The following is a 24,056-nucleotide window of genomic DNA, read 5'->3' on the forward strand; positions in this document are numbered from 1 at the left end:
TTTCTTCTCTCATCTTCAGAATAAAGCTCCTGTTTCAAAGTTTGCTAAAATATGTAATAATTTTGTCTTTAGTAAGTTTAGGGTTAAGCCCTAAGCTTCCTGTAGTTCTGGTACTAAAAATCACAAGTGAGTAATATTTCACTTAGCTTTTGATGCTTTCCTGAATGCAGAGCAGTACACCGTGTAAATTTTAAGCACTGTAGAAAGGTACTGCTGCAAATTACGATTCCACTGACTGAAAGGACATTTGAATAAGCTGAGGAGTGATTTGTTATGTTGAATAGTTTCCAAAGCCTAATTAAAATATGCATTTCCAGTTCATATTCTAAAAGTTATACATTTCCATTGATTGTATTTCATAATGTTTCTGTGTTGACTGTCATCCATCTTTTCCAAAATCTTAATGAAGGAAAAATTCCAAAATCTAATGCTTACATTTTTGTAAGCATCTAATGCATGCTGTTTCCAGTATTGAGTGTATTGGTGTAGGTGGTCACCATAGATTGAAGATGTATGCTTTTTCTTTAATTAGGAAATGAATATACAGCTTGAGAAGATGAAGCAAAAGCAAGAATGTGAAAGGAGGAAAAGGATAGCTGAAGAGAAGCACAAGGAATGGGTCCAAAAAAAAAGAGAAGAGGTAAATATTGCTTTGGCTGCAAGTATTCTAGCACATACCATGCTTAAGTAAACCTATGTAAAATTTACTTAGCCTGTTTGGACAACCATGTTTTTAGTTTGCTGAATGAATGACTGTTTTAATTGAAAATTATAAAACCATGCTAGCAGAGTTAAACATTTTTCCAAGACTGATTTTTTTTTTTTTTTTTTTCCGTAAGGTATAAAGAGATTTGTTTTCTGAGTAGTCAGATAACAGACAATTGGTCTGCATCTTGTGCAGTAGCCTTCTGCTAATTATAGCTGGGGTTCTGGTCTTCGGTATACCCTACTCTGTCTGACTTCCTAGGTTCAGTGCCCAAGCATTTTGGGTAAAGTGTACGTCTTGACTGTCTGCATGTCTTGTACACCAAGTAGAGCCAGAAGAAGGATTTAGTTAAGCACCATTGTGGACAGGCAAATAGTATGGTAGAGTTTAGAGGGATAATTGAGGTGTGAGGCCAGATTCAGGAAATTCTCAGTAGACCACAGTTAGCAATTGGGAATTCCTTTATCCAAAAAGTCATTTCTGAGTGGGATCAAAAAATTTTTTAAGTTCTTCTGAGAGGCATGCCTAAGTCCAGGGTCAGAAGCAGACAGAATCCTGATCTCAGTGGGGCACTGTACAGCTCTGTGTCACACAAAGCAAGCATGTGTACTGGGTGGCAAAAATGGGAATGTTTGGGAGGCTTGGGCTTGTTCAGCCCCTGGTAGTTCATGGGCAAATGCATTCGTTGTCTTACAGTGTGTAGCAATACTAGTTGCTTACCATTCTGTACTTCTGGTTCTGAATAAAATCAGATGAAAATTGATTAAAAATATCCCAATGGCACTAGCTGACCTAGATATTCGACCTCAGACATTTGTTTTCACTGTTTCAGAACTCCTTTTTCAGACTCAGTCTAGAACCACTATAATAACCTGTGTTTGGATCTAACCTAATGTCTCTCAGTCTCAGTGCTGACTGGATGATTGGCATAAACCCACCGCAAAACCAATCCTGCTTTAAGCATTTATTATGATGTAGAAAGGATCCTTCCTTATTAAAGTACACAGCAAATAGTAGAAGATTTATTATTCAGCACAAAAAATGCCATTTTCCTCTTCTAAAATGCAAATTAAATTATAGGTGTCTAACTAGTCATTGGCTTGAAAGAGTTTGGGCTGCCTGTTAAAATTGTTTACAGTTCAAAGCAGTGAAAGTTCTCGTTCTCTCCCCCCACACACACCTACCCCCACCTCCCCCAGCTTCTGTAAACCTCTACCTATTTGGGTGCTCCTTGGACCTTTGTGGATTTACTGATTAACAACTTCTTATCTATTGTCAATGGGAACAGGAGGTCTTTTTTATGGTAATTACATCAGCCCAGAGGACAGGGGAAAAAACATATTTGCGTCTGGACTGATCATGTTATATTTTGGAAGGATAAGGTCATCCTTAGGCCATGTCCCAAGCTTTTACCAAAAGTAATCTGATTTTCATTTAAATCAGATGAGTCATTGGCTAGTCTTTTCTGTAAACCACACTCAAATCAAGAACAAACCGAACTTAAAAGCTTAGCTGTCTTTATGATATTAACATTTGTGCTGCATAGACCTTACCACTTCAAGTTTCGATAAGATTATTTGTGGATCTGGACACAGACTGAAGGATAAATATGTCAATTTAGTGACTAAGAAGGTGTTTAAAATTGCGTGAAGATTTCACATGAAGGTTAGATTCATGAGCACAGACAGTTGCTATGATTTTCTTGGGGACCGTGTATACATCACATATTTGGGAAAGCTCACTTCATTTCCTCCTAGAAGCATCAAAAGGTGCTCCTTGAGGCAAAACTCACAGTATTCTTCACTGAAATATGCATTAAGCACTCACCTTTTTCATATCCAGTTACTGATTCTGAGCCCCTGTGTACAGACTGCAGAAAATGCTTTACTTGACAGGAGGCAGGACTTTCGGGGATGTTGCCTCTATGATCTCCACAAGTCTGTATGCTTTCCCACTGCTGAATACTGTACTGACGAAGGAAGTAAGGGATGGTTGAGCGTACATGAAACTTTTTCCTTCATCTTGAGCATCCAGCACCAGGAGACACTGCTGGAAAAGTCTTCGTACCGTGTATATGAGAGACACTTATGTCAGAAGTAGAATGTTTGTATGTGCATAAAAGAATTTTGCTGTTTTTCTATATGCCAAGCCAGTTTTCTTGCATTTTGTTGCATGGCAATGTCAGTTGTGACGCTCTGACTGTTAAATATAGTCCTTTAGGGTCAGGTTAGGAAGCAAAATGTGAGCACTACTTTTGTTCACTGGCAGTTTCGGTTTTTATTGTTTAATGTATATTTAAAACTATATGCTGTGAAGTTTTTTATGCTTCCAATCATTTTGCATAAACTATTTTTGAAAGTAAAGGAATCATAACCATTTAATATTCTTCTATCTAAATAGCTGTTGTGATTTTAAAGGTTGTAAATGAACTAGAAGTAATGTATTGAAATATGAGCTATCAAAGAACATTCTAAGTTGTGAAATATGTTTATGCAAATATGGCAGAATTTTGCAGCTCACTAGGAATTAAAAGCTTAATAAAATCAACTGTCAGGCGCTATCCTGGTTCTACTAATGCCTTTACAATTTTCAGTAAGATACTAGATCTCTGCTGGACAAAAATAGTCTTACTTTCTCTCTCTCCTAAGGCTGAGTCATTTGTGGGCAAACAGTAAATTGTCTGTTTGACTTGTTTTGTTTTAGATGTAATAAAGCTCTGTTTTTTAACAAGTCACAGGAATATCAATCAAAATATTTTAACTCTAAAATATCTTCAAACATGCTTTTGATTCCAGAAGAAAATTTGCTTCAACCCAACATGATTTTGTATGTAACTAAAACTTTAATTTTGAGTTACTGTTAGATTTACTGGTAAAAATGAGGTGGGCATGATGATAAATGCTGAGCGAGCAAAGTTGGTGTTCAGTGTCATGTTTTCATTATTAAAGTAGCCTTGATTTGAGTGGTATGCAGAACTGCATATAGATGAGCAAAGCTATTAGAATCTGTCTTTATCTTTCTGGAATGTTAAAATATTTGATTGCTAATTGCTATATTTAGACTCCAGTTTGGTAAGGAGCTCTGTGTAGGCAACTCATAGCTGAACTGTGGAGTTTAAAAAGAAAGGAACTGGCGTCCTCGATCCCCATCTCATCATAGAACTAAATCTTGAACAGGTATTGAAAACTAACTGCTGTTTCATTTCTTTGGGTTAGAATTAATGCTTGTGAAAGTTTATTTTCTCTGTATCTGTTCATTCTGGTGCTTTATGTGTTTTTTTCCTTTTTGGGCCAAGAAAGGACCCAATGGAATGAAGTTTTTTATTGAAAATAAAATAAAGCCAAGAGGTAAAGGATGTCTGCCCCTCCTCTTCCCCTTGTGAGGAAGCTGTAGACCGCAATGAGGTCTCCCCTCAGTCTCCTCTTCTCCAGGCAGAGCAGACCAAGTGACTTCAGCCATTCTTCATACGGCTTCCCCTCTAAACCCTTCACCATCTTCGTGGCTCTACTCTGGACACTCTCTAGTACCTTTGTATCCTTTCTGTACTGTGGCGCCCAAAACTGCACACAGTGCTCAAGATGAGGCTGCACCAGTGCAGAGTAGAGCGGGACCATCGACCTCCCTCGACCGGCCGGCAGTACAGTGCTTGATGCACCCCAGGACATGGTCAGCCTCCTGGCTGCCAGGGCACGCTGTTGGCTCATGTTCAACTTGCTGTCGACCAGGACCCCCAGATCCCTCTCCATGGGGCTGCTCTCCAGCCTCTTGTTCCCCAGTCTGTAGGTACATCCAGGGTTGCCCTGCCCCAGGTGCAAAATCCAGCACTTGCCCTTGTTAAACTTCATACGGTTGGTGATTGCCCAGCTCTCTAATTTGTCCAGATCTCTCTGCAGGACCTCTCTGCCCTCGAGAGTGTCAATGGCTTCTCCCAGTTTTGTGTCATCAGCAAACTTAGCAAGTCCTGCATCCAATTTATGAAGAGATTAACTTATGACTTACTTCCTAATGTTTTGCCATAGAATAGGAAGCCGCTTGTTGACAGTAGCAAGTTTTTTTCTTTTCCTGTTTTACATGAACTTCTGATTCTGAGATGTGGAGCCTCTTTCATTCCTATTAACAGCTATGGGATTGAACACTTAAGTAAGGTATATGTAATTGCTGAATTACTGATTAATTGCCTCCAAAGCAAAGTACTAAAGGCTTTGAGAAATGCATTGTGGATGCATAAACTGTGAAGTGTCTGTAAACTGATGTCACCGTTTAACTCTTTAGAACATTGTCATAACAGTCAGAACCTCTTATGAATTAATGCTGAATAGAATATTAGGATTAAAAGTCAGACCTGATGACAATAGTTTTTTGATTAAATACTTAAAAAAATTATCACTGACTCAGTGCACTCTACGCTCTGTTTAATATGGTATCTTCCAATCATATTTAATCCACCTTTATTGACTCTGCAAAGCTAGTTCATTCTTAGAATGCCAATAGAATATGAATTTAGAAATATATAGAGTGTTCAATTAATGTATATGCATATGTGTACATACAAATATTTATATTATATATTGTTGTGGGTTAGGCCCAGCTGGCAGCTAAGCCTCACACAGCTGCTTGCTCCTCCCCCACAGTGGGATGGGGGAGAGAATCGGAAGGGTAAAAGTGATAAAACTCATGAGCTGAGATAAAGACAGTTCAATAGGTAAAGCAAAAGCTGTGCGCGTAGGCAAAGCAAAACAAGGAATTCATTCACAACTTCCCATCAGCAAGCAGGTGTTCAGCCTTTTCCAGAAAGCAGGGCTTCATCTCCCAGAATGGTTACTTGGGAAAACAAATGCTATAACTCCTAATGTCCCTCCCCTTCCTCCTTTTCCCCAGAAGAAAATTAACTCCATCCCAGCCAAAAAACAGTACATATATGAAATACGTATATTTGCAACAATAATTGAAGTCTCAAAAGCGGAATGCTTGCACCCTAAAATAACTGTAATTCTGAAACTCATGTTGCAAACATCCTTGTCTTCAGTCTTTAACTTGCATGTAATACTTTATGCTATATTAATGTGATATCTAGTAAAGTTTAAGAGCACAAGCAGTGAAGTTATGCATTTTACATTGGAAAAACTAATTATTCTAATACCAATCTTAATTTGATTGTAGCATTTAAAATAATTTCTGCATTGTTGAATAGAGAATAATTCATTGCTTTTTATTTTTTCTTAAAAGTAAGTATGAGCAAAGCAGGTGTTAATCATAGAACTTTGGAGTTCAGCTTCTTTTTGTTGTTCATTTTTCCTTTCAGTAAGCCCCTATTACTTACTGAAAAATGTATTTTTAATGGAAAACAGGTACAAGTTGGGAAAATTCTGTTTTGATGCTTTTTCAGTGAAGATTTTGTTCTTATAATTTACTTTGCTACTGGCTGATAGTCTTTATAAGAAGGAAAAAGCAGTAAGAAATATGAAAGCCTAGAACCAACACACTATAAAACAATGAATGTCAATGTTCTTGGAGCTGACTTCCCTTTCTTGGTGTGCTGCATGATTCCTCCCAGAAGAGAGACTTAGGTTCCAACCCTTACTCCAAAGACTTCTTGTTTAATGCATATTTTATCTCACCATTGTTAATACAGAACACAGACTGTTCAGCAGCTTGAGCATGACTTTCAAGTTAAGAAGTCGTGTTCACTGATGCTCTCTTTCTTTCATCCAATGAATTGTTGATTATTTTGTGAGGAGTGGTACTGCTTCAACAGAAGGGGTGGAGGATCCTGTCATCCCAGCCTGCAGCCTGGTAGATGGAGTCTTATCCCCACAGTAGGACATGTTAATTTGAATCCCCTCAGGCAGAGAGGTAAGGAAATCCGGATCTTCCCTGTCCTAGGTTGATGTTCTAACAGCTGAGCTATTGTTCTGAGTCAAAGCAGTGGTTGCTGCTACGGTTTATGTAGAGCCTGATGTGCTCTGGTTTTTGCTGACAGTTTAGACTTGAAAGAGATGCTGAGATATTCACCTTTTTCAAGACTGAACACTTTCAAGAAATGTATTTGTGAGGGAAGCTTAAAAATTTAGCATAAACACCTTCCAACCTTGAGAACCAATGTCATTTAAGAATTTAAATTTTCTGTTTACATGCCCAAGTCTGTCTTTACATATCTAAACTTTATTTTATAACTCTGGGCTTAATTTCTTAATTTTTTTTTTTTCCTGCATATTGTGGGTTTTTAAGTGGCTAGACCTGGAGTACTTTACAAAACAGTCTTTTTTTTTTTTTTTTTTTTTTTTTAGCACAGTCTTGATGTGTCTTTACACAGAACTTTTCTGTGAGGTCGTGCATGGCCACTGCCACGGGTATTGTGTCCACACTTACCTTTAGATTTCTGTAAGTAGAATGAACTAATTTTTCATGGTTAGTGTTAGAATGAGTTTTAGATAGATTTGTGGAGGAGGAATTCAGGGTGATAGATGATTAAAATAGGAGTGTTCGTGTATTTCAGCAGCGTTCGTGGAGTCTGCATTCTTCTGAAGACCCCGAGAGTGTTGGGAGCAAGTACACTAAGATGTTCTGCTTGTCACATATCTTGAGTACCCACATGAAAGGAATACAGTCTGGGAGAAAGATCCATGTGTGTAACCATCTTACAGTTTTCCAATTACTAGACCGCAGTGGGGTCTGCATTGACTTCATGTGAACTTGAGCAGTAAATCATTGTAAACCTGCCTGTCAGTAGACAACTGCAGCTCAGTGTTGTTTCACTGACCTCCTTTCTAGCCTCTTCTTCTTTTCACATGCCGATTCTGGAGAGATTAAAGAAGTATTTCTGTGGGCTGGGCTTGGTGACTGAGCTCTGTAACAGGGCTAAATTGAAAAGATAATAACAATTCGCTGAACAAAGCAGATTTCTGAGGCTGTTAAATGTGATTGACGTTCAGGATAATTATGAAGATAAATGAGGAAATTTGGATATATGTTCTGATGTTGGCAGTGTGGACTTTTTCTATGTTTCGCCATCAGTCAGCATAAAATGATGCTAGAATGTGGTAGCTAAGATGTCAGAGCAAACAACTGTGAGATAGAACCATCAGTTATGTATGAAAAGAAAAATGTCACATTCTGCAGACCAGAAAATGGGAAAGGATTGCTGTGAGAAGTATCTTAAAAATATAAACCATAACATTAATTTCTGGAAATATTTCTATTCAGTGACACTCTGCATAGAAGATGCAGAACAGAAAGCAGCTTTGCAGTTGACCCTTTCCAGCCTCTCATTTAATCATTGATATGAAAATACAGAATTACGTATTTTATTCATTTTCTTCCGGTTGGATATAGTGTTTCTGTTTTGATGGCAATTGGTCTGTTTTCTGCCTGGGAAATTATGTAATATTTCTACCTTCTGTCAGGAAGAAAGTGAGATGCTTCTTCAAATTTTAAATTCCTTTGACAATTCTCCACATATGCATAGGTCTGATTTTTCTTGAGAAGTTACTAGTTCTGCTGATGAGACACCGGTTTGGTACTGACTCAGTGAGAGACATGCTGCCTACTGAGTCACCATCGCTGCTTTGTGGGACGGCTGGATTTGGTTTGGGTGGGGGATTTCCAAGTACTGACCTAGCCCAGGCTTCATTAGGTTCTGAGGCTTGATAGGATCACAGCCCAGAGCAGTGAACCCGCAGGCCAGATTTGTATCCTTTCTCCTTAATAATGTGCTTGTGTGGCGTGGCGGGAGAACAAGCCTTTCTTGCAATGAGGAATTGGATGTTTTACAATCAATACCTTAATTTATGTAATACCTGTAATCATATTTTAAAGTGTATGTAAATTTGCTAGTGGTTTAGTGAATAGATCATGTCTGTTTTGAACACAAGATCAAAGAGAATTTTTAAAACCCAATCTGACAACACCAAGCATAAACAAATTATATAATTTCCCTCCCCCCATATATATGTGGAAGGAGAATGAAGGGAGGATTGAAGAACATGTACATTAATATGCACATTCCTAACATTTTTGATAGACTTGTATAAGGGAAAATAATGAGGATAGGAGGAAGCTGGGAACGCCAGGGTGACAGGAGCTTGACATGAAACAGGTTATTAAAGCAGCTGGGAATGTGGTGTACACTAACTTTATGAACGAAAAGCTGTTCTGTGCACGAGAGAAAGAGGAAGCATTTCTGATTTGTCTGCAGAATAATTTCTAGGCAGCTGCAAAGTCTGCAATTCTGCAGGGACTCTCCCCGTCTTAAGGATGTCTCACTGGAAACAAAACTTAGCAATAGTTGTGGCTTTCATGGTCGTGCGCATGGCATATCGTTGTTTACATAGGACCTAATTTAACTTTGGGTCAGCCTAGATAGTGGCTAAATTCATCTGAAGTATTGTGATTAAAGATACATAATTTAAGAAGCTTCCCTGCCTTTTAATTACAGTCTTTAGAAAGGATTTTAGTCTATTTTCTGCTTATAACTGTTGTCCATTATTGAACAACACCCCCAGGTATGGAAGGACCCCATTTTTTAAAATTTTCTCCTGTATTTTTTTTCATGCTTTTTATATGACAAGACCCTTAGCTAAAGACTGTAGCTTTGAAAGATCCTTACTTTTGTAACTTACTTTCATGTACAATAGAGATAAGCCAGCAAACAACAAAAGATTTGAAATCTTTGTAAGCCTTCTTCACCAATGGTTTTAACTCACTGTTTTAGCATATATCTCTCATCTACATTAATGCTTTTTATGTATCCCAGACTATCATTGTCTCGAAACAGGATTTGTTGAGATGCATGTGGGGGATACTTGGTAATGAAGGGACAGAGGAACATCTCTGAATAAAAGCGATTAAGATTAATTTTAGATGAAGAACGAGGAAAAGCTTAGACAATTGGTTATTTGTTTTTCATGCAGGTGATACTTAGGATCTGCATAATTTGCCAAAAATAGATTATTTTTCCTTTTTAACTTATTTAAGCATGGAAGAGTTTGTTTTGTGTTAAGAAAGATCTTGTTTCCATTCTTCACTAGTACAAAAACATTTCAGACTGTCAACTTTTTTTTTTCCAGAATGAAATTCTTTTTTTCATTGGTCTTAGTTGTAAATAATAATTTTATCACATGTACAGGCCTTACAGTGTTGTGATAACATATTAATAAGACTTCCATTATTTTGTAGTTCTATGGAGTTTTATGTTCCAGAATATGCATTGAAGTTGGAGTGTATTCATATCTGACTGTTTTCCCTACACTGCAGAACAGATTCAGCTGATGTTCACTAAAATGTATTAGCAGTGAAATGAAAAAAAACCCCAAATCAAGGAAAAAATATATAGTTAATAGCTAATCGTTCTGTGAAATTGCGTGCAGTGTGTACACAAATAACTTTTTATTGTCAGTTTAGAGTATTTGACAAGAGTATACCAAAACAGTGGTACTGAACGTATCATCATGGTTTAGGTGAAGAAACATCCACCACAGAGGTTATGCTAAGTACAGTTAATAAGGCATAGCTTGTAAAAGAGGGGGAAAAAAACCCACAGAGTTAATGCATAATTTAGCTGCCGATGTTAAAATTGTAGTAATGCTTCTAGTGTTGGCAAACGCAGAGAGGGGCACACTAACTCAAGCAGTTCTGTAAACTGGCTTCTTCTGATAAGAGGGCTGCAGTTTAGCATTATGACATGCTCAGAAAAAGTGAATGCTAAGAGTAAGCTAAGATTATGCTTAGAATGATTTCTTTATCAAGACATTTTCATGTAGCATGGATAAGGATTCAAACATGAAAGTGTTATTATCCAGTACTATATCTTAAAAAAAATTGGCAAATGTGAAAGCAATGCATTTTCTCTTTATTGGCACTGGTTTTGCACCTTGTCATAGAATGATAGCATCATAGAATGGCTTGGGCTGGAAGGGACCTTAAAGATCATCTAACTCCAGCCCCCCTGCCATGGGCAGGGACGCCACCCACTAGACCAGGTTGCTCAGGGCCCCGTCCAACCTGGCCTTGAGCACCGCCAGGGATGGGGCATCCACAGCCTCTCTGGGCAACCTGTTCCAGTGCCTCACCACCCTCTGAGTAAAGAATTTTTTCGTAATGTCTAATCTAAATTTCCCCTCTTTCAGTCTGAAACCATTCCCCCTTGTCCTGTCACTATCTGCCCTTATAAAGAGTCTCTCGCCCTCTTTTATATAAGCCCCCTTTAAGTATTGGAAGGCCACTGTAAGGTCTCCCTGGAACCTTTTCTTTTCCATGCTGAACAACCCCAACTCCCTCAGCCTGTCTTCATAGCAGAGGTGCTCCAGCCCTCTGATCATCTTAGTGGCCCTCCTCTGGACCCGTTCTAAAAGGTACACATCTTTCTTGGGCTGAGGGCTCCGGAGCTGGATGCAGTACTCTAGGTGGGGTCTCACGAGGGCAGAGTAGAGGGGGAGAATCTCCTCGCTCAGCCTGCTGGCCACGCCTCTTCTGATGCAGCCCAGGATACGGTTGGCTTTCTGGGCTGCTAGTGCACATTGCTGGCTCATATCCAGCTTTTCGTCCACCAGGACCCCCAAGTCCTTCTCTGCGTGGCTGCTCTCAATGAGTTCTTCTCCCAGTCTGTACTCATGTCTGCGATTGCCCCGACCCAGGTGCAGGACCTTACACTTGGACTTGTTGAACCTCATTTGGTTCACGTGGGCCCACTTCTCAAGCTTGTCCAGGTCCCCCTGGATGGCATCCCATCCTTCAGGTGTGTCAACTGCACCACTCAACTTCGTGTTATCCACAGACTTGCTGGGGGTGCACTGTATCCCACTCTCTATGTCATTGATGAAGATATTGAAAAGCACTGGTCCCAAGACAGAGCCTTGAGGGACACCACTCGTCACCGGTCTCCACCTGGACATAGAGCCATTGACCGCAACTCTCTGGATGCATCCATCCAGCCAATTTCTTATCTGTCAAATAGTCCACCCTTCAAATCCATACCTCTCTAATTTAGAAATAAGGATGTTGTGTGGGACTGTGTCAAAGGCTTTACAGAAGTCTAGGTAGATGACATCAATCGGTCTTCCCTTGTCGACTGTTGCAGTGACTCCATCATAGAAGGCCACCAGATTGGACAGGCACAATTTGCCCTTGGTGAATCCGTGCTGGCTTACTCAGATCATCTCCTTGTCTTGCATGTGCCTTAAAATTGCTTCCATGAGGATCCATTCCGTGATCTTCCCAGGCACAGAGGTGAGGCTCACCGGTCTGTAATTCCCCGGGTCCTCCTTCCTACCCTTTTTAAAAATAAGGATGATGTTACCCTTTTTCCAGTCACTGGGGACCTCACCTGACTGCTGTGACTTTTCAGATATGATGGAGAGTGGTCTTACAACTACATCAGCCAGTTCCCTTAGGACCCTGGGATGTATGTCATCAGGTCCCATAGACTTCTGTGTGTTTAGTTTTATCAGGTGCTCTCGAACTTGCTCTTTGCTTACAGTGGGAGGGCCTTCGCTCCCCAGCCCTCTCCTAGAGGTTCTCGTACTTGGTAGGTGAAGGAAGCCTGGCTGCCAGTGAAGACTGAGATGAAGTCATCTCATCCAATAAATGGCAGAAATGAGTTAGTGTTTTGCAGGGCAACATAAGCTCAAGTTTTTATTCTGTATGATGCTACTGTATTGGATTACTGGTAGATTTTGGTATGGCAGACAAGGATTGAACCAGCAGATACCCGGTTTAGACCAGACTGAGAGAATTGTGCTGATCCCCAGCTCCGGTATTATGGCTTCTGCTTCTTTATGCATAACTGGATTTTCCAAAAGTGCAATAAATCTGGAAAAAAGCAGGGGAGGGGCTCATGTGGGGGAACAGGGTGGAGCTCTAGCTTTCTGCCTTTTTGTGCTTATAAGAGGTAAAATGACAAGGGAAGTATATTCCTGCTCTTCTTGTAAATGTGTTTTCCTCTTTTCCATAAAGAAGACAGATCCAGTTTATTATACTTTGTAGTTGTAGTTCTGAGCATTTGACATCCATGCTGCCAACTGTAATAATTCTGAGTCAGCATAAGTTCCTGCTAAACTACACATCTCCTTTGTTCAAGAGGATTGTGCAGGGGAGCATACAAGAAAAAGATTTCTTAAAAGAAAAACAACATTTTTATTCAGCAGTTCTTTTCTATGAAGTGGAAACTGTTTGATATCAAGTCTTCTGCCTCTCCTCCAAGTCATGTACACAGCTTGTCTGGTAAAGATTTTTGCCTCTACGTGTGTATGCAGGTATTCAGAGCTAAGCAAACTAAGCAGAAGTAGTACTGAATCAGTATAATCCCAGACATTTCATAAAGGTTACAGGGAAGGAAAGAGAGAGCTACTGTTAGTCTTGAAATGAAAACACCTCCCTCTCCAGATCAAGAAAAGGCCATTAATATGTGCTTGTTAGCTTAGAGAATGGTCCCCAAAACATTGTTGTGCACCATTATATACACACGCACTGAAAAGATGTAGAAGTGAATGACACCTCTGTGTATTGTATTTTCCAAATTATACAGGTAAAAATTGCACTTCCCACGCAGTTACTACTTTTTGCCTACCCTGGAATGTTTTTTCTCATTTTCTCTTTCATCGTTTGAAGAGAAATGTGTAGACTGATTCATAGAAGTGCACATGTGAATAAACTAAAGAATATAAAAAATGTAGAGAATGCCACAAAACATGAACTGGATTCTTATGTGAACTTCTTATTGTCACATCCATTTATGCTTAATTGTGCTGAACAATCTGCATATCAATGACTCTTAGAAGGGGGCAGTTTGCCTGACTTCCATTTGGAACTGTAGTTTGCTCTGGATTCACTGAAAAGTAAAACTTACACACCATTGTCAAGAACTGCAATATATATTTCTTTTCCAGAAGTATTGAGAAGTGTCTGAAGTGTTTTAAAAAAATGTCTGAACAACTAAAACAGAGTAGTAAACATGATAGCATAAGGAGTGCTGAAAGTAAATTTTTTATCATGTTTTCTGACAAGTTGGTATGTTTAAAACTGTTTTGTCTGGCACCTAGAGATGAATAGGTTCTGTCTTCAAAGAGCTTGCAATATGGTATTTTTTTCAGGGTATGATAATTTTATTTGTAATTTATTTGTAATTATTGTAATTTTGTTTATAATTTTATTTATAATTTATTTGTAATTATTGTAATTTATTTGTAATTATGTAATAAAATTAACTCTATCCCTCAAATTGCCTGAAAAGTTTCTATTCTGTTTATTTGGTCTGTTTCATGTAGGAAAGAAGGGAGAGGGAACGAAAGCTGAGCAAAGAAATGGCAGAAAAAGCCATAAAGGAGCTAGAAAAAATGCAGTTACAAGAAAAGGCTGAAGTAAAGTATAAAGAATGGTTAAAGAAGAAGAGAGCTGAAGAGGCAGAAAAGAAGAAGAAAGAGAAGGTATTAATCAACTAATTATTTATTTGGATGGAGTTACCTAATCTGTAACTTATATTGAATATATTGGTTGATTGAATTGATTAGAATTTATCAAATGGCAGTGTTGTACATGAAAAAAACTTTAACGAGTTGTAATGTTAGTGCATTGAAGACACTGAGGTATGGTCAGCAAAGCAAAATGCATATTAATGCATTTTTGTTAGTAGTCTTTGCAAACCCACTCCAATTATGATATGATAAGGCAAAGAGAAATGCAAACCACACAGTATACCTTTATTACTCAGTCCTTTGCAGGGTGCCCCAGGTAGAAAATAGGGGGCATTCTGGGCATTTTTCTCCCAGCACCTCGATTATCATTATATTATCATTATACTTGCATGTATTTCTAATTAAAAGGGTTTTTCTTCCTATCTATCTGTACCAATCTGATGCTAGGAGTTCTAATTTTAATGTTATTTCATATTAATTAATCACCTATGTATTTTTATAGTGAGCTTCAGAAGACCTCTTACTTGTAAGCTTCCTAAAGTATGGGCTTTGAGGTCCTCTGGTTCACTAGAACAAATACTCTAAGGCTATGCTTGCAGGAATCATCCAGAATTCCGCTGAAATATCACATATCGGCAATGATTATGCCTGAAAACTGAGGGATGTGTGACCAGTTGTCTTATCTATGAAGTTGATTGATTGTGTTTTAATTGAATTAACATTACAGTATAATTTTTCAGTAGAATATTTAATATTATAGGAGTACTACACTACTGTTGTGGCTAAGTGGGGGGGAGATTGTGGTGAGAAGAATTTATCTATATTCCTCCTATAATTACAGTAGTTGTTCTTAAAGTGCAGAATACACCTGTAAGTATTTCACAAGTACATATAATAATTTCTTTGGATTAACTTTAAAATACCATAAGCTGTATCAGATCAATTTTCAGGCCTTAATGACCTTAATTTTGCAGTCTTTCAAAAACACTTTTAAATGTTCGGTACTGGTGGTGTTTATTTCCCGCTTAACAAACTGGTTCTGTGTTTCTGCTGAGCCTCTAAAATACACAGCACAAGGACGTCGAAACTCAAGAAAATGAAAGTCATCAGACAGATTTAAACCACATGCATTCTTTTAGTCATGTCTTCATTACGTAGGTTCTTATAAGCCATGTTCACAGTATCAATTAAACTTAGTTTAAATCCAAATGCCATGCCTAAACATACTGGATTTACTCTTACTTCTGATAAATGGTTCCCCAAGCTTGCTCCAGGCTTGAAATCAACCCAGTCGTGGCTGATAGAGGGCTGTACAAATATGGGTAAATGAGAAGAGTGGATGGCTGTCCCAGATGCCGTAGCCTTTTTAGGCTAACTGCAGCACAGCAGGCCCTGGTCATCTGCCTGTTATGTTCAGAATATCTTCTACATGTAGTCTTCCAAAAGGTTTCTGGGAGCTTTTTCTCAGAGAAACACTGGATTAATGCGGAGGTTGATTCCCCACCCTCCCCCGACTTAAAGGAAAAAAAATGCAACTTTTCTATTGTCATAAAAACATATTTGTATTTGAAAACACATTTGAAATATATTCAGCAGTCTGGGAATCTGCAAAAGATTTATTTACCATTTTGTGTATATTGTACAAGGCCTGGTCTATAAGTATCTTAGATTTTTTTGTTTTTAGGAGAAAGAAAAAGAAAGGGAAGCCGAACTACAGGAGAAGAAAGCAAGATCAGAGAAGATCTTTAAGGAATGGCTACATAATGCTAGAAATAAACCACGCCCTGTTTTAAATGGTTATGGCTTCCAACATGGGAAGTCTGCAGGTTTGTACTGCCACTACACATATGTAGTGACTTAGGTTTGTGGTTCGTTCCCTCTAATCTTTTAATGTAAAATGAAGCCTGTTTAAGATTTTCATCCAGTAATCTAATTTTGGCACATAGGAATGAATATCTCATATGGTGTAAATCAGAGAAGCTTTTACTCTGAGACTCTTTGTGTATTTGCCATAGCCTTTCCTGTTATTTGGGAGGAAAATATTTGAGAGAATAATGTGGCATACCAAATTATAACTGATTTTGATCTCATTTTCCTCATCAAGCATAGGAATCACTAGAGCCAATTACTGGTTCCCGTGAAGCAAATCAGTTATGTTAGCATCCTTGTAAAGGTAGTGTTTATGTTACAGAAGGTGTGTGCCACCTTATCGCACCTGAATCCCCCTTAGAAAAGAGGTGGTTTTTTGAGACGGAAAGATTAATTAGAGGCTGACAGAAGTCCTGTCTGAAGAAGGAGACGTGGGAATCAGCCTGTGTTCTGAGCTAAGATTTCCTTTCCATTTAGCTTTACACCTGCATCGCACATTCTTGGCTTCTGTAATCCTATTCCTTTTTTTGTTTTGAAAGGAAGTGTTAAAGAGAATGCTGCTTATAGTGTGGTGTTTCGTGAGACTCACTTTATTTTTCTATTTTTTTGTCATCCCATGTGGTACAAAAGCAGAAGAGCAGTAAGAAATAGTATTGCATTTTATGTTTGAGAGCTTAATTAAATTTTCTTTAAAAAAATATATATACTTTTGCCTTTATTTTTTCATAGAATTAAAATCATTGTTATTATTTGAATTCGCAACAGAACATATTTTAGGACCTAAATTCCAGGCTCTGAATTTTTAAGAAAATGCATAAAGCAGGTGAACAACCATTGCTCTTTTGCTTACATCTGTTTATAGATGGTGAAACACTTTGCCTTCATGTTTTGTTTTGGACCTTCATCACTTCCCCACAGCTGCAATCACTTGTTTAAGTCATCTTTGAAAAATATTTCTCTACTCAGTTGTGGTCATGCAATAGAATATATTACAGGCTTTGTTTTCCCCAGCCACATGATGTATGCGCTGAAATTTCACTACAGACAAATGACTGAAATGGCAACATGTTCCTTCTGTTGCATTTTATGTTTTCTGATACTGCTTTATGGGGCCTGGGTTATTAATTGCAGATTATTAATGTATATATGGATATTTAGTGTATTTTTCTCCTCAATAAAATGAAGAATAACAGTTAAGCAAAGGTGGAAATTATGTGAGCTTTGCATATGTGGTGACAGGAAGTTTTATTTATAAATGCTTTGAAATAATGCAAAGTAGCCAATTCATAGACATTTACAGCTTTTAAGTATACAAAGGACTGAGCATTCTGAATGTTACACAGCATTCGATCTGCTTATTATTTTAAATAGAGATGAAGAATATGCCAGTTATTCATAAAAAAAAAAAAAAGGCGGAAGATTCATTACTTTGAATCATTTATATTATGTGATATGCCTATGCTGTCTTCTTCTGAAGACGCTGTTGTGTCTTTGTTAGTCCAGATCATTGTTATAACTGCTTGCGTTGTAAAGCTTGTAGTGTAAATATTCCTTTTTAATTATGTGTATTTTCTAAACATTTTAGGGTATGCTGATGGAAATTCGTATCCAGCTCCAGCATATTGTAACCCCATTCCTTGGAAACCTGTACATGTGCCTCCTCCAAAGGAAGACAATGTTCTTACCATGAAGAAGAGTAAGAGACCTGTATCTTGTCAGTCACATGCGTCTTCACCTGCGGTAATTTATAAGCCCAAGAACAACCCTTGTATTGGATCCTTGTGCAGAAAGCAGTTATAGTACAGAAAACAAAACTATTCTTATGATCTTGAGTGAACTGGGCCATAAATATGAAGTTATATGAAGTTATATGTAGTTATATGTCCAAAACAGGCTGCTGCTTTTTAATTATTTTTGTGAACAGGTTTTGTATTTACAGCTAACTGACCTATCAGTTTTTTATATGTTTTTTTATATGTTGCATTTTAGTAAGAAAAAAAAAGGAAAGAAAAGTCCTATTTAGCCAATTGTAATGGGACTGTACCTCAACACCAATAAAATGCACAGGATTGTTTCTTCCTTTCCTCCTCTTTTGTTGTTGAAGGAGTTCTTTTGTGTATGTGATTATTCTTTTGGGCAACAGTATTACTGGGTTATTTTAAAGACGCTAGTTATAACAGACTTTAAAACAATTCTTGGATTAACGTGGAAGGAATTCAAGGCCTGCATGCAGTTGCAGGGCTGTGATGTCACTGGGATTGCAGAGATGTAGTGGAATAGCTTACATCGCTGGAGTGCTGCAATGGATGGATGCGGGCTCTTTAGGAAGCACAGGCTGGGGTGGCGAGGAGGGGAGAGAGCAGGAGGAACGCATGAAGTTTTGCCCGAGAACTGATGATCAGCCAGCTGAGACCTAATGAGTTAAGATTAAAGGGAGACCAAGGTGGGCAATGTTGTGGTGGGCATCTGCTACAGACCACCTGATCAGGAGGAAGTGTGGGACGTTCCTCAGGCGGTTGGAAGAAGCCTTATGCTTGCAGGCCCTGGTCTCGTAGGGAGACTTGAACCACGCTGCAATCTGCTGGAAGGACAACACAGCAGAGCACAAACAGTCAAGGGAATTTCTGGAGAGCACTGGTAACTTCCTGAACTTCCTGAGACAGCCGGTAGTGGAGCTGACAAGGGGAGGCCCCTTGCTGGACCCGATATGTACAAACGAGGGAGAACTGGTCGGGGACGTGAAAGTTGGGGGCAGCCTTGCCTGCAATGACCATGGGATGATGGAGTTCAGGGTCCTGAGAGGAGGAAACAAATAGCAGGATCACAACTCTGAACTTCAGGAGAACAAATTTTGTCCTGCTCAGGAACTTGCTTGGAAAAATCCCATGAAATATGGTCCTGGAGAGGAGGGGTCCAGGAGAGCTGGTGATTTTCAAGGATTGCTTCCTCCAAGCTGAAGGATGGTCCATCCCAAAGAGCAGAAAGTCAAGCAGGAGTGGCAGAAAGCCTGCATAGATGAACAAGGAACACCTGACTACAATTAAATATAAAAAGGAAGCATGCAAGAGGGGGAAGCAGGAACAGGTGACCCTGGTGGAATATAGAAACACGGTGCAAGTATGCAGGGGTGGGATTAGGAAAGCCAAAGCCTATCTGGAGTTGAAGATAGCAAGAGATGTGAAGTGCAACAAGAAAAGCTTCTGTAGGTATATCATCAGCAAACGGGAAATTAAGACAAATGTCGGCCCACTGCCACATGGGGCAAGGGCTTGGTGACAGCAGACACAGAAAAGGCCAAGGTACTTGATGCCTTCTTCACTTCTTTTTTTTTCCTGGCAATCTGCTGATTGACCTCAGCAATCACAGGTTCCAGAGTCCAGTGGGAAAGTCCGGAGCAAGGAAGACAATCTTGGTGGAGGAGGATCAGTTTAGGGGATATCTAAACACACTGGACGTACACGAGTCTATGGGGTCTGATAGGGTGCACCTGTGAATGCTGAGGGAGGTAAGGGCAACTGTAATTATCTTCGTCATTGTAAGGGCACTCTTAATTATCTTTGAGGGGTCATAGCGATCAGGGGAGGTTCCTGAGGACAAGAAGGAAGCAAATGTCAGTCCTATCTTCAAGAAGGGCAAGAAAAGTAGATCTGGAGAACTACAGGCCAGTCAGCCTCACCTCAGTCACCTAGAAAGGTGATGGATGTGGCAAAGGTGGCCAGCAGCCTCCTGGGCTGCATTAGAAAGAGCATTGGCCAGCAAGGTGAGGGAAGCGATCCTTCTCCTGTACTCAGCGCTGGTGAAAAATACTGAGCTACCTCCTGTCAAGTCTATACGTAAAATGTTACTTGTACCTTTACTTGGAGTGAATCAGTTTGTACAATATGCCTACGACTGTTCTTTCTAGATAATGCCAAATGCTAACAGGACTGCAACAGCTTACAGTAGTTAATAGATTATTTGGTTTGTGTTTGTCAGTAATTTATGATATGAATTAGTGTGAAGTCTCACATGTTTAGACTTTCACAAAGTACTTCACATTCACCTATTATTAGAGCAGTACAAAGAACATTATGCAATCGAGTTTAATTTTTAATTTTACACTTTAAAGTCATGAATATAAAACTATTCATCAGCAGAATGAAAAGCAAGAAAAAAAATGTTCTAAAGAGCAATGTATGAATCTTCTTTAAGTCAATTCTATCATTTCATTATAGTAGTGGCTAAAAATAACTAAAACTGGGACCACTATGTACTACAGATTCAAATACAAGTGGAAGCTCATTTTAGTACTTGAAGGTGCGTCATTTAATCTGACAAAACAGACAAAAGCCAGTACGAGTACGTGAGTGAATTCATCAGTTTATCACATACGGTGGGTGCCCAAGCTGATCTGATGCATTTCACTTCTGCTGTCGCTAGGATATCCAGGCTCCACAGTGTCCGTGGCGGGGCTGTTCTTGTTACTTCTGGAACAGTGTGTGAATCAAGTGCCAAACGTTTATGAATATGTAATATACAGCATGGGTTATCATAGTAGTTAATGGATGTCTGTTAAGAGTACCTGACTTCCTGCAGGCTAGTATTTGTCATAGGGCATGCAGAGTGAAAACTGTTTATTTTTAATGCTGTATTTATTTAGTAGTTTATTTTCCTATTTATTCTAATACGTAAATGAAACAAAGACACCTAACGCAGCTCTCCTGAAAGACAATAGAAACTCCTAGAAAGACCACTGCCATGACTTACTAGAATGTTCTCTTAATGCTGTTAATAGGTTATTTCCATATTCTAAAGTATGCAAAGCTTTTGGTTCACTGCAGGTGGTTTTTTTTTTTTCTTTTAAGGCAGAAAATAATAGTTCATGTGCTATTCTCTTCCGTGTGTTTATTTGATATTAATTTTACTATACACACTTAGGAGAAGTCTGGACTCCATAAAATACGTGGAGTGTCAAACTGTGTTTCTGTTGAGTGGGAGAACACGGGCTTCACAGAAGAAGTCTGCGTGTTATCTTCGGGATGTAGAACTCTGTGCCTGGCTTTTTCTATAAGGACCTCCGCGATGGATTGCTGTGAAACTAGTGGATTAATGGATTAGTTGTTAATCTCTCCATCTGACCTTGCCATGTGGAGAAGTCTTATGAGAGTCAGAAGTTTGACAATTGTGCAAGCTACCAGAAGTTCATTAGTATTTAGATGAAGGGAGAGCATTTTACTGTAATGTAAATGATTAATTTTGGATTAGCTTACAGAGGTTTCTCGGGACTCTGACTTAGCTGGAGAGCCATATACGATCATCTGTATTTTCTCAAACAGTTTTTCTGAAATAGCATGTGGCCACCAGTAAGGTGTGTTGACGTAATTACCTGAGTGTATATTTACGACTTTGTATTTGTTTCAGCATTTATGTCCTTGTAGTGACGTAAAATGGCCTATCGTATGAAGACGGGCATTGATAGCATTTATATTAACAGAGTATGAAAGAATCTGTGGCTCGATTCTGCTGTAACACATTGTTGACAAGATTTCTCTCGGCCTGAACAGTGACAAATGGCAATTTAACAGGGGTTCCTGTGCTAACCCAAATAGAGTTGTCCTTCAGGATTGCATGCCTGCACCCAGGGTGAAGGGCTAAATAAATCTTACGTGTGTTTGGTTCAGGAATGGGTATATGGCAGTAAATGTTGAAGTGTAGTAGTTTTCTTTCAGATGGCTCAACCAGAATAATCGAACTGAGTACTTACTGGAATTCTGGTTTACAGATTTTAGAAGATGCTAACAAATATCTAAAGCCATTATTCTTTTTTTCTCCCAACCAAAGGTAGCGTTATTTTTTCCTCCACCAAATTTTCTGCAGAAAGGTTCATCCTGTCTTCAGAATCAGAACGACGTTTCATGTGGAGACAGCCAGCTTTAAGTGGACTTACAACCCCTAAAATAGCAACTTTAAGATGAGGCCCTTGCTGTAGCTTATCTATAGCATTGTAAATGCAGTTCTGTCCTAACTAAATTACAAAGGAGGTTAAGGCAAGATAGCTCATGAGTGTACATATTGGCTCCGATTCAATCAACATAATGGTTTTGCTGAGCAAAGAAGAGAAATTTGTTTGGATTTTTTTCAACAAGATATCAACCACACAATAAAATTGTCTGGCCTTGTAGCGTAATTTAAAATTGTATGCTACAGAAAGCTATAATGTCATGCTGTTGTGGCAAATAATTACTTTACACCACTCTTTCTCAGATGTTAGAAAGATAAACTCTTAGCACTTGTAGCTTAAACAGCATTCTGTAGTCTCTTATTAAGTTCTCTCCTGGATTTCTCTGCTCGTGAAATTTCACAGTAGATCAAATTGCAGAATCTCGAATTACTCACTAGAAACAATCCAAGATCTTGCATCTTGGTGTCTGTGCTGCTAAAATAACATGAGACTCAACCTCATCTTATTTTCATCCTCTTGTTTTTGCAGAACTTCTGGTTGTAAGAATTAGAACTCATAGAACACTTCAAAATCCTGGCTGCTGCATCCTTCTACGATTCACAGCCTCTCCTCCTCTCTGTTGTAAAGAGAGTGCCACATCAAGCTTGCTGTGAAGGATTACATCTCCTATGAGCTTTTACTGGGTTTGAAAATTACTGTGTAGGTGCCCCGTAAAGTAGCATGGCTTTCCAGTCGTTGCCAGTGGATCTTCACACAGATGTTTCAGGGTTGAAAGTCTACAAGCAGTAAAGTGGATTAAAAGCAGTCCTAGAGGAGCATATGATGAGTAAGAGGTCACTGTTGTTGTGGGCAGCCTTGCATTCTTAGGAAGGAATCCGGTTAATGTAACATAATGCAATTGCACTGTGGGAAGTTTTGTTGCTGGTTCCAGTGTGGAGCCAAGGCTTCACCCGAACCCAATAATTGCATCAGATTCTGTTAATGTCCTTGCCAGTGTAATGTTTAATTGTAAAATTAATTTCTTAATTTATCATTTTGAAAACCAGATTGAAGAGCAGTCAGTAGTTCTGATATAATTTTCGCTGAGAGATTTTTGTGAGTAAATACGGAAGATTTCACATTTTATTGCTGTGGTCAAAAGGTGAGTGTTCCCGACTGCTGCCTGTGGGCACCGTCATGAGCTGTGTTTGAACCCAGGAACGAAAAGGAAATCTGAGCACCCTGATCTAGTAAAGTGTATAAACACTTGATTAACCCGAAATGTGTTCGGGAGATCATTGATAAAGCAGGGCTAAAGCGGTCACGCTTTCCTGGATTTGAGGCCTAGGACCTAAAGCCTATTCAGTTAGCATAGCCTCCATTTCATATGTAATGTTATGTCCATGTTTTTACACATGTAACTCATTTTATAATGACCTGTTAGACAATTCTCTAAAACTTAAGTGAGAGTAAATTTTTGCAAAATGTGAAGCTTTTTCTTACTATATGGACTTAAATGTTTGCTTGGTCTAATTTAGTGACTCAAGCAGGGACTGCAAATATTTAATTCACAGGCAGAATTTACAGAATTCTGAATTTACAGAAAATTGGCAGGGCAGGTCATCTGAAAAGTGAGATACTTGAAGCTCTTAATGTTGAAATCTATGCTGTGGCCAGATGTAGGGGTGGATTCAATTATGTTAATGATAATGACATTGTTACAAAGGACTCGGACTTTGATTTCTTTTACTGAAGTCACAACTGAAATGATTTCAGTATTATTAGTGCTAAACAATGATAAGTGAGTTAACCCAGCTAGATGAATATCATAATAGGTGCTTTTGTGTATAGGTTTTGTGGAAGACGGGTCTTTGACTTTCACAGGTAATTCGTTTAAGCAATGCAAGGTTGTGTGTTTTGGGATTAAGGCAACAAGTTGTTAATAAGTAAACCAGTAATGCCAAAATGTTAATAGATGCTAGAATGTTTTCTCTGTAGCTTGATTCTGACTAAAACCAAAAGCCCCTTTAAGTTTTATTATACAATGCCACCATATATGGTTGTACAGGTATGAAATCCATAATGTGTAAGTCCTTTCTGTTAAGATGTTGATCCAGGGTAAGAAGAAAGCTCTTCAGTTTCCCCTTTACATTGA

General features: G+C 38.8%; 1 protein-coding gene across 1 annotated transcript in view; it reads left to right on the plus strand.

The window, feature by feature from the left end:
* CCDC34 (coiled-coil domain containing 34) overlaps window positions 1–24,056 on the plus strand; it is a 49,186-nt gene that overhangs the window by 7,886 nt on the left and 17,244 nt on the right. Inside the window, exons 3-6 of the mRNA XM_082317417.1 lie at window positions 533–640; window positions 13,966–14,124; window positions 15,797–15,938; window positions 17,567–17,677. Of these exons, the coding sequence (XP_082173543.1) occupies window positions 533–640; window positions 13,966–14,124; window positions 15,797–15,938; window positions 17,567–17,677 (520 nt within the window). The remainder of the gene's footprint in view (window positions 1–532; window positions 641–13,965; window positions 14,125–15,796; window positions 15,939–17,566; window positions 17,678–24,056) is intronic.

Source organism: Platalea leucorodia (genome assembly GCF_965183815.1).
Source record: "Platalea leucorodia genome assembly, chromosome: 7".
Classification (NCBI taxonomy): Eukaryota; Metazoa; Chordata; class Aves; order Pelecaniformes; family Threskiornithidae; genus Platalea; species Platalea leucorodia.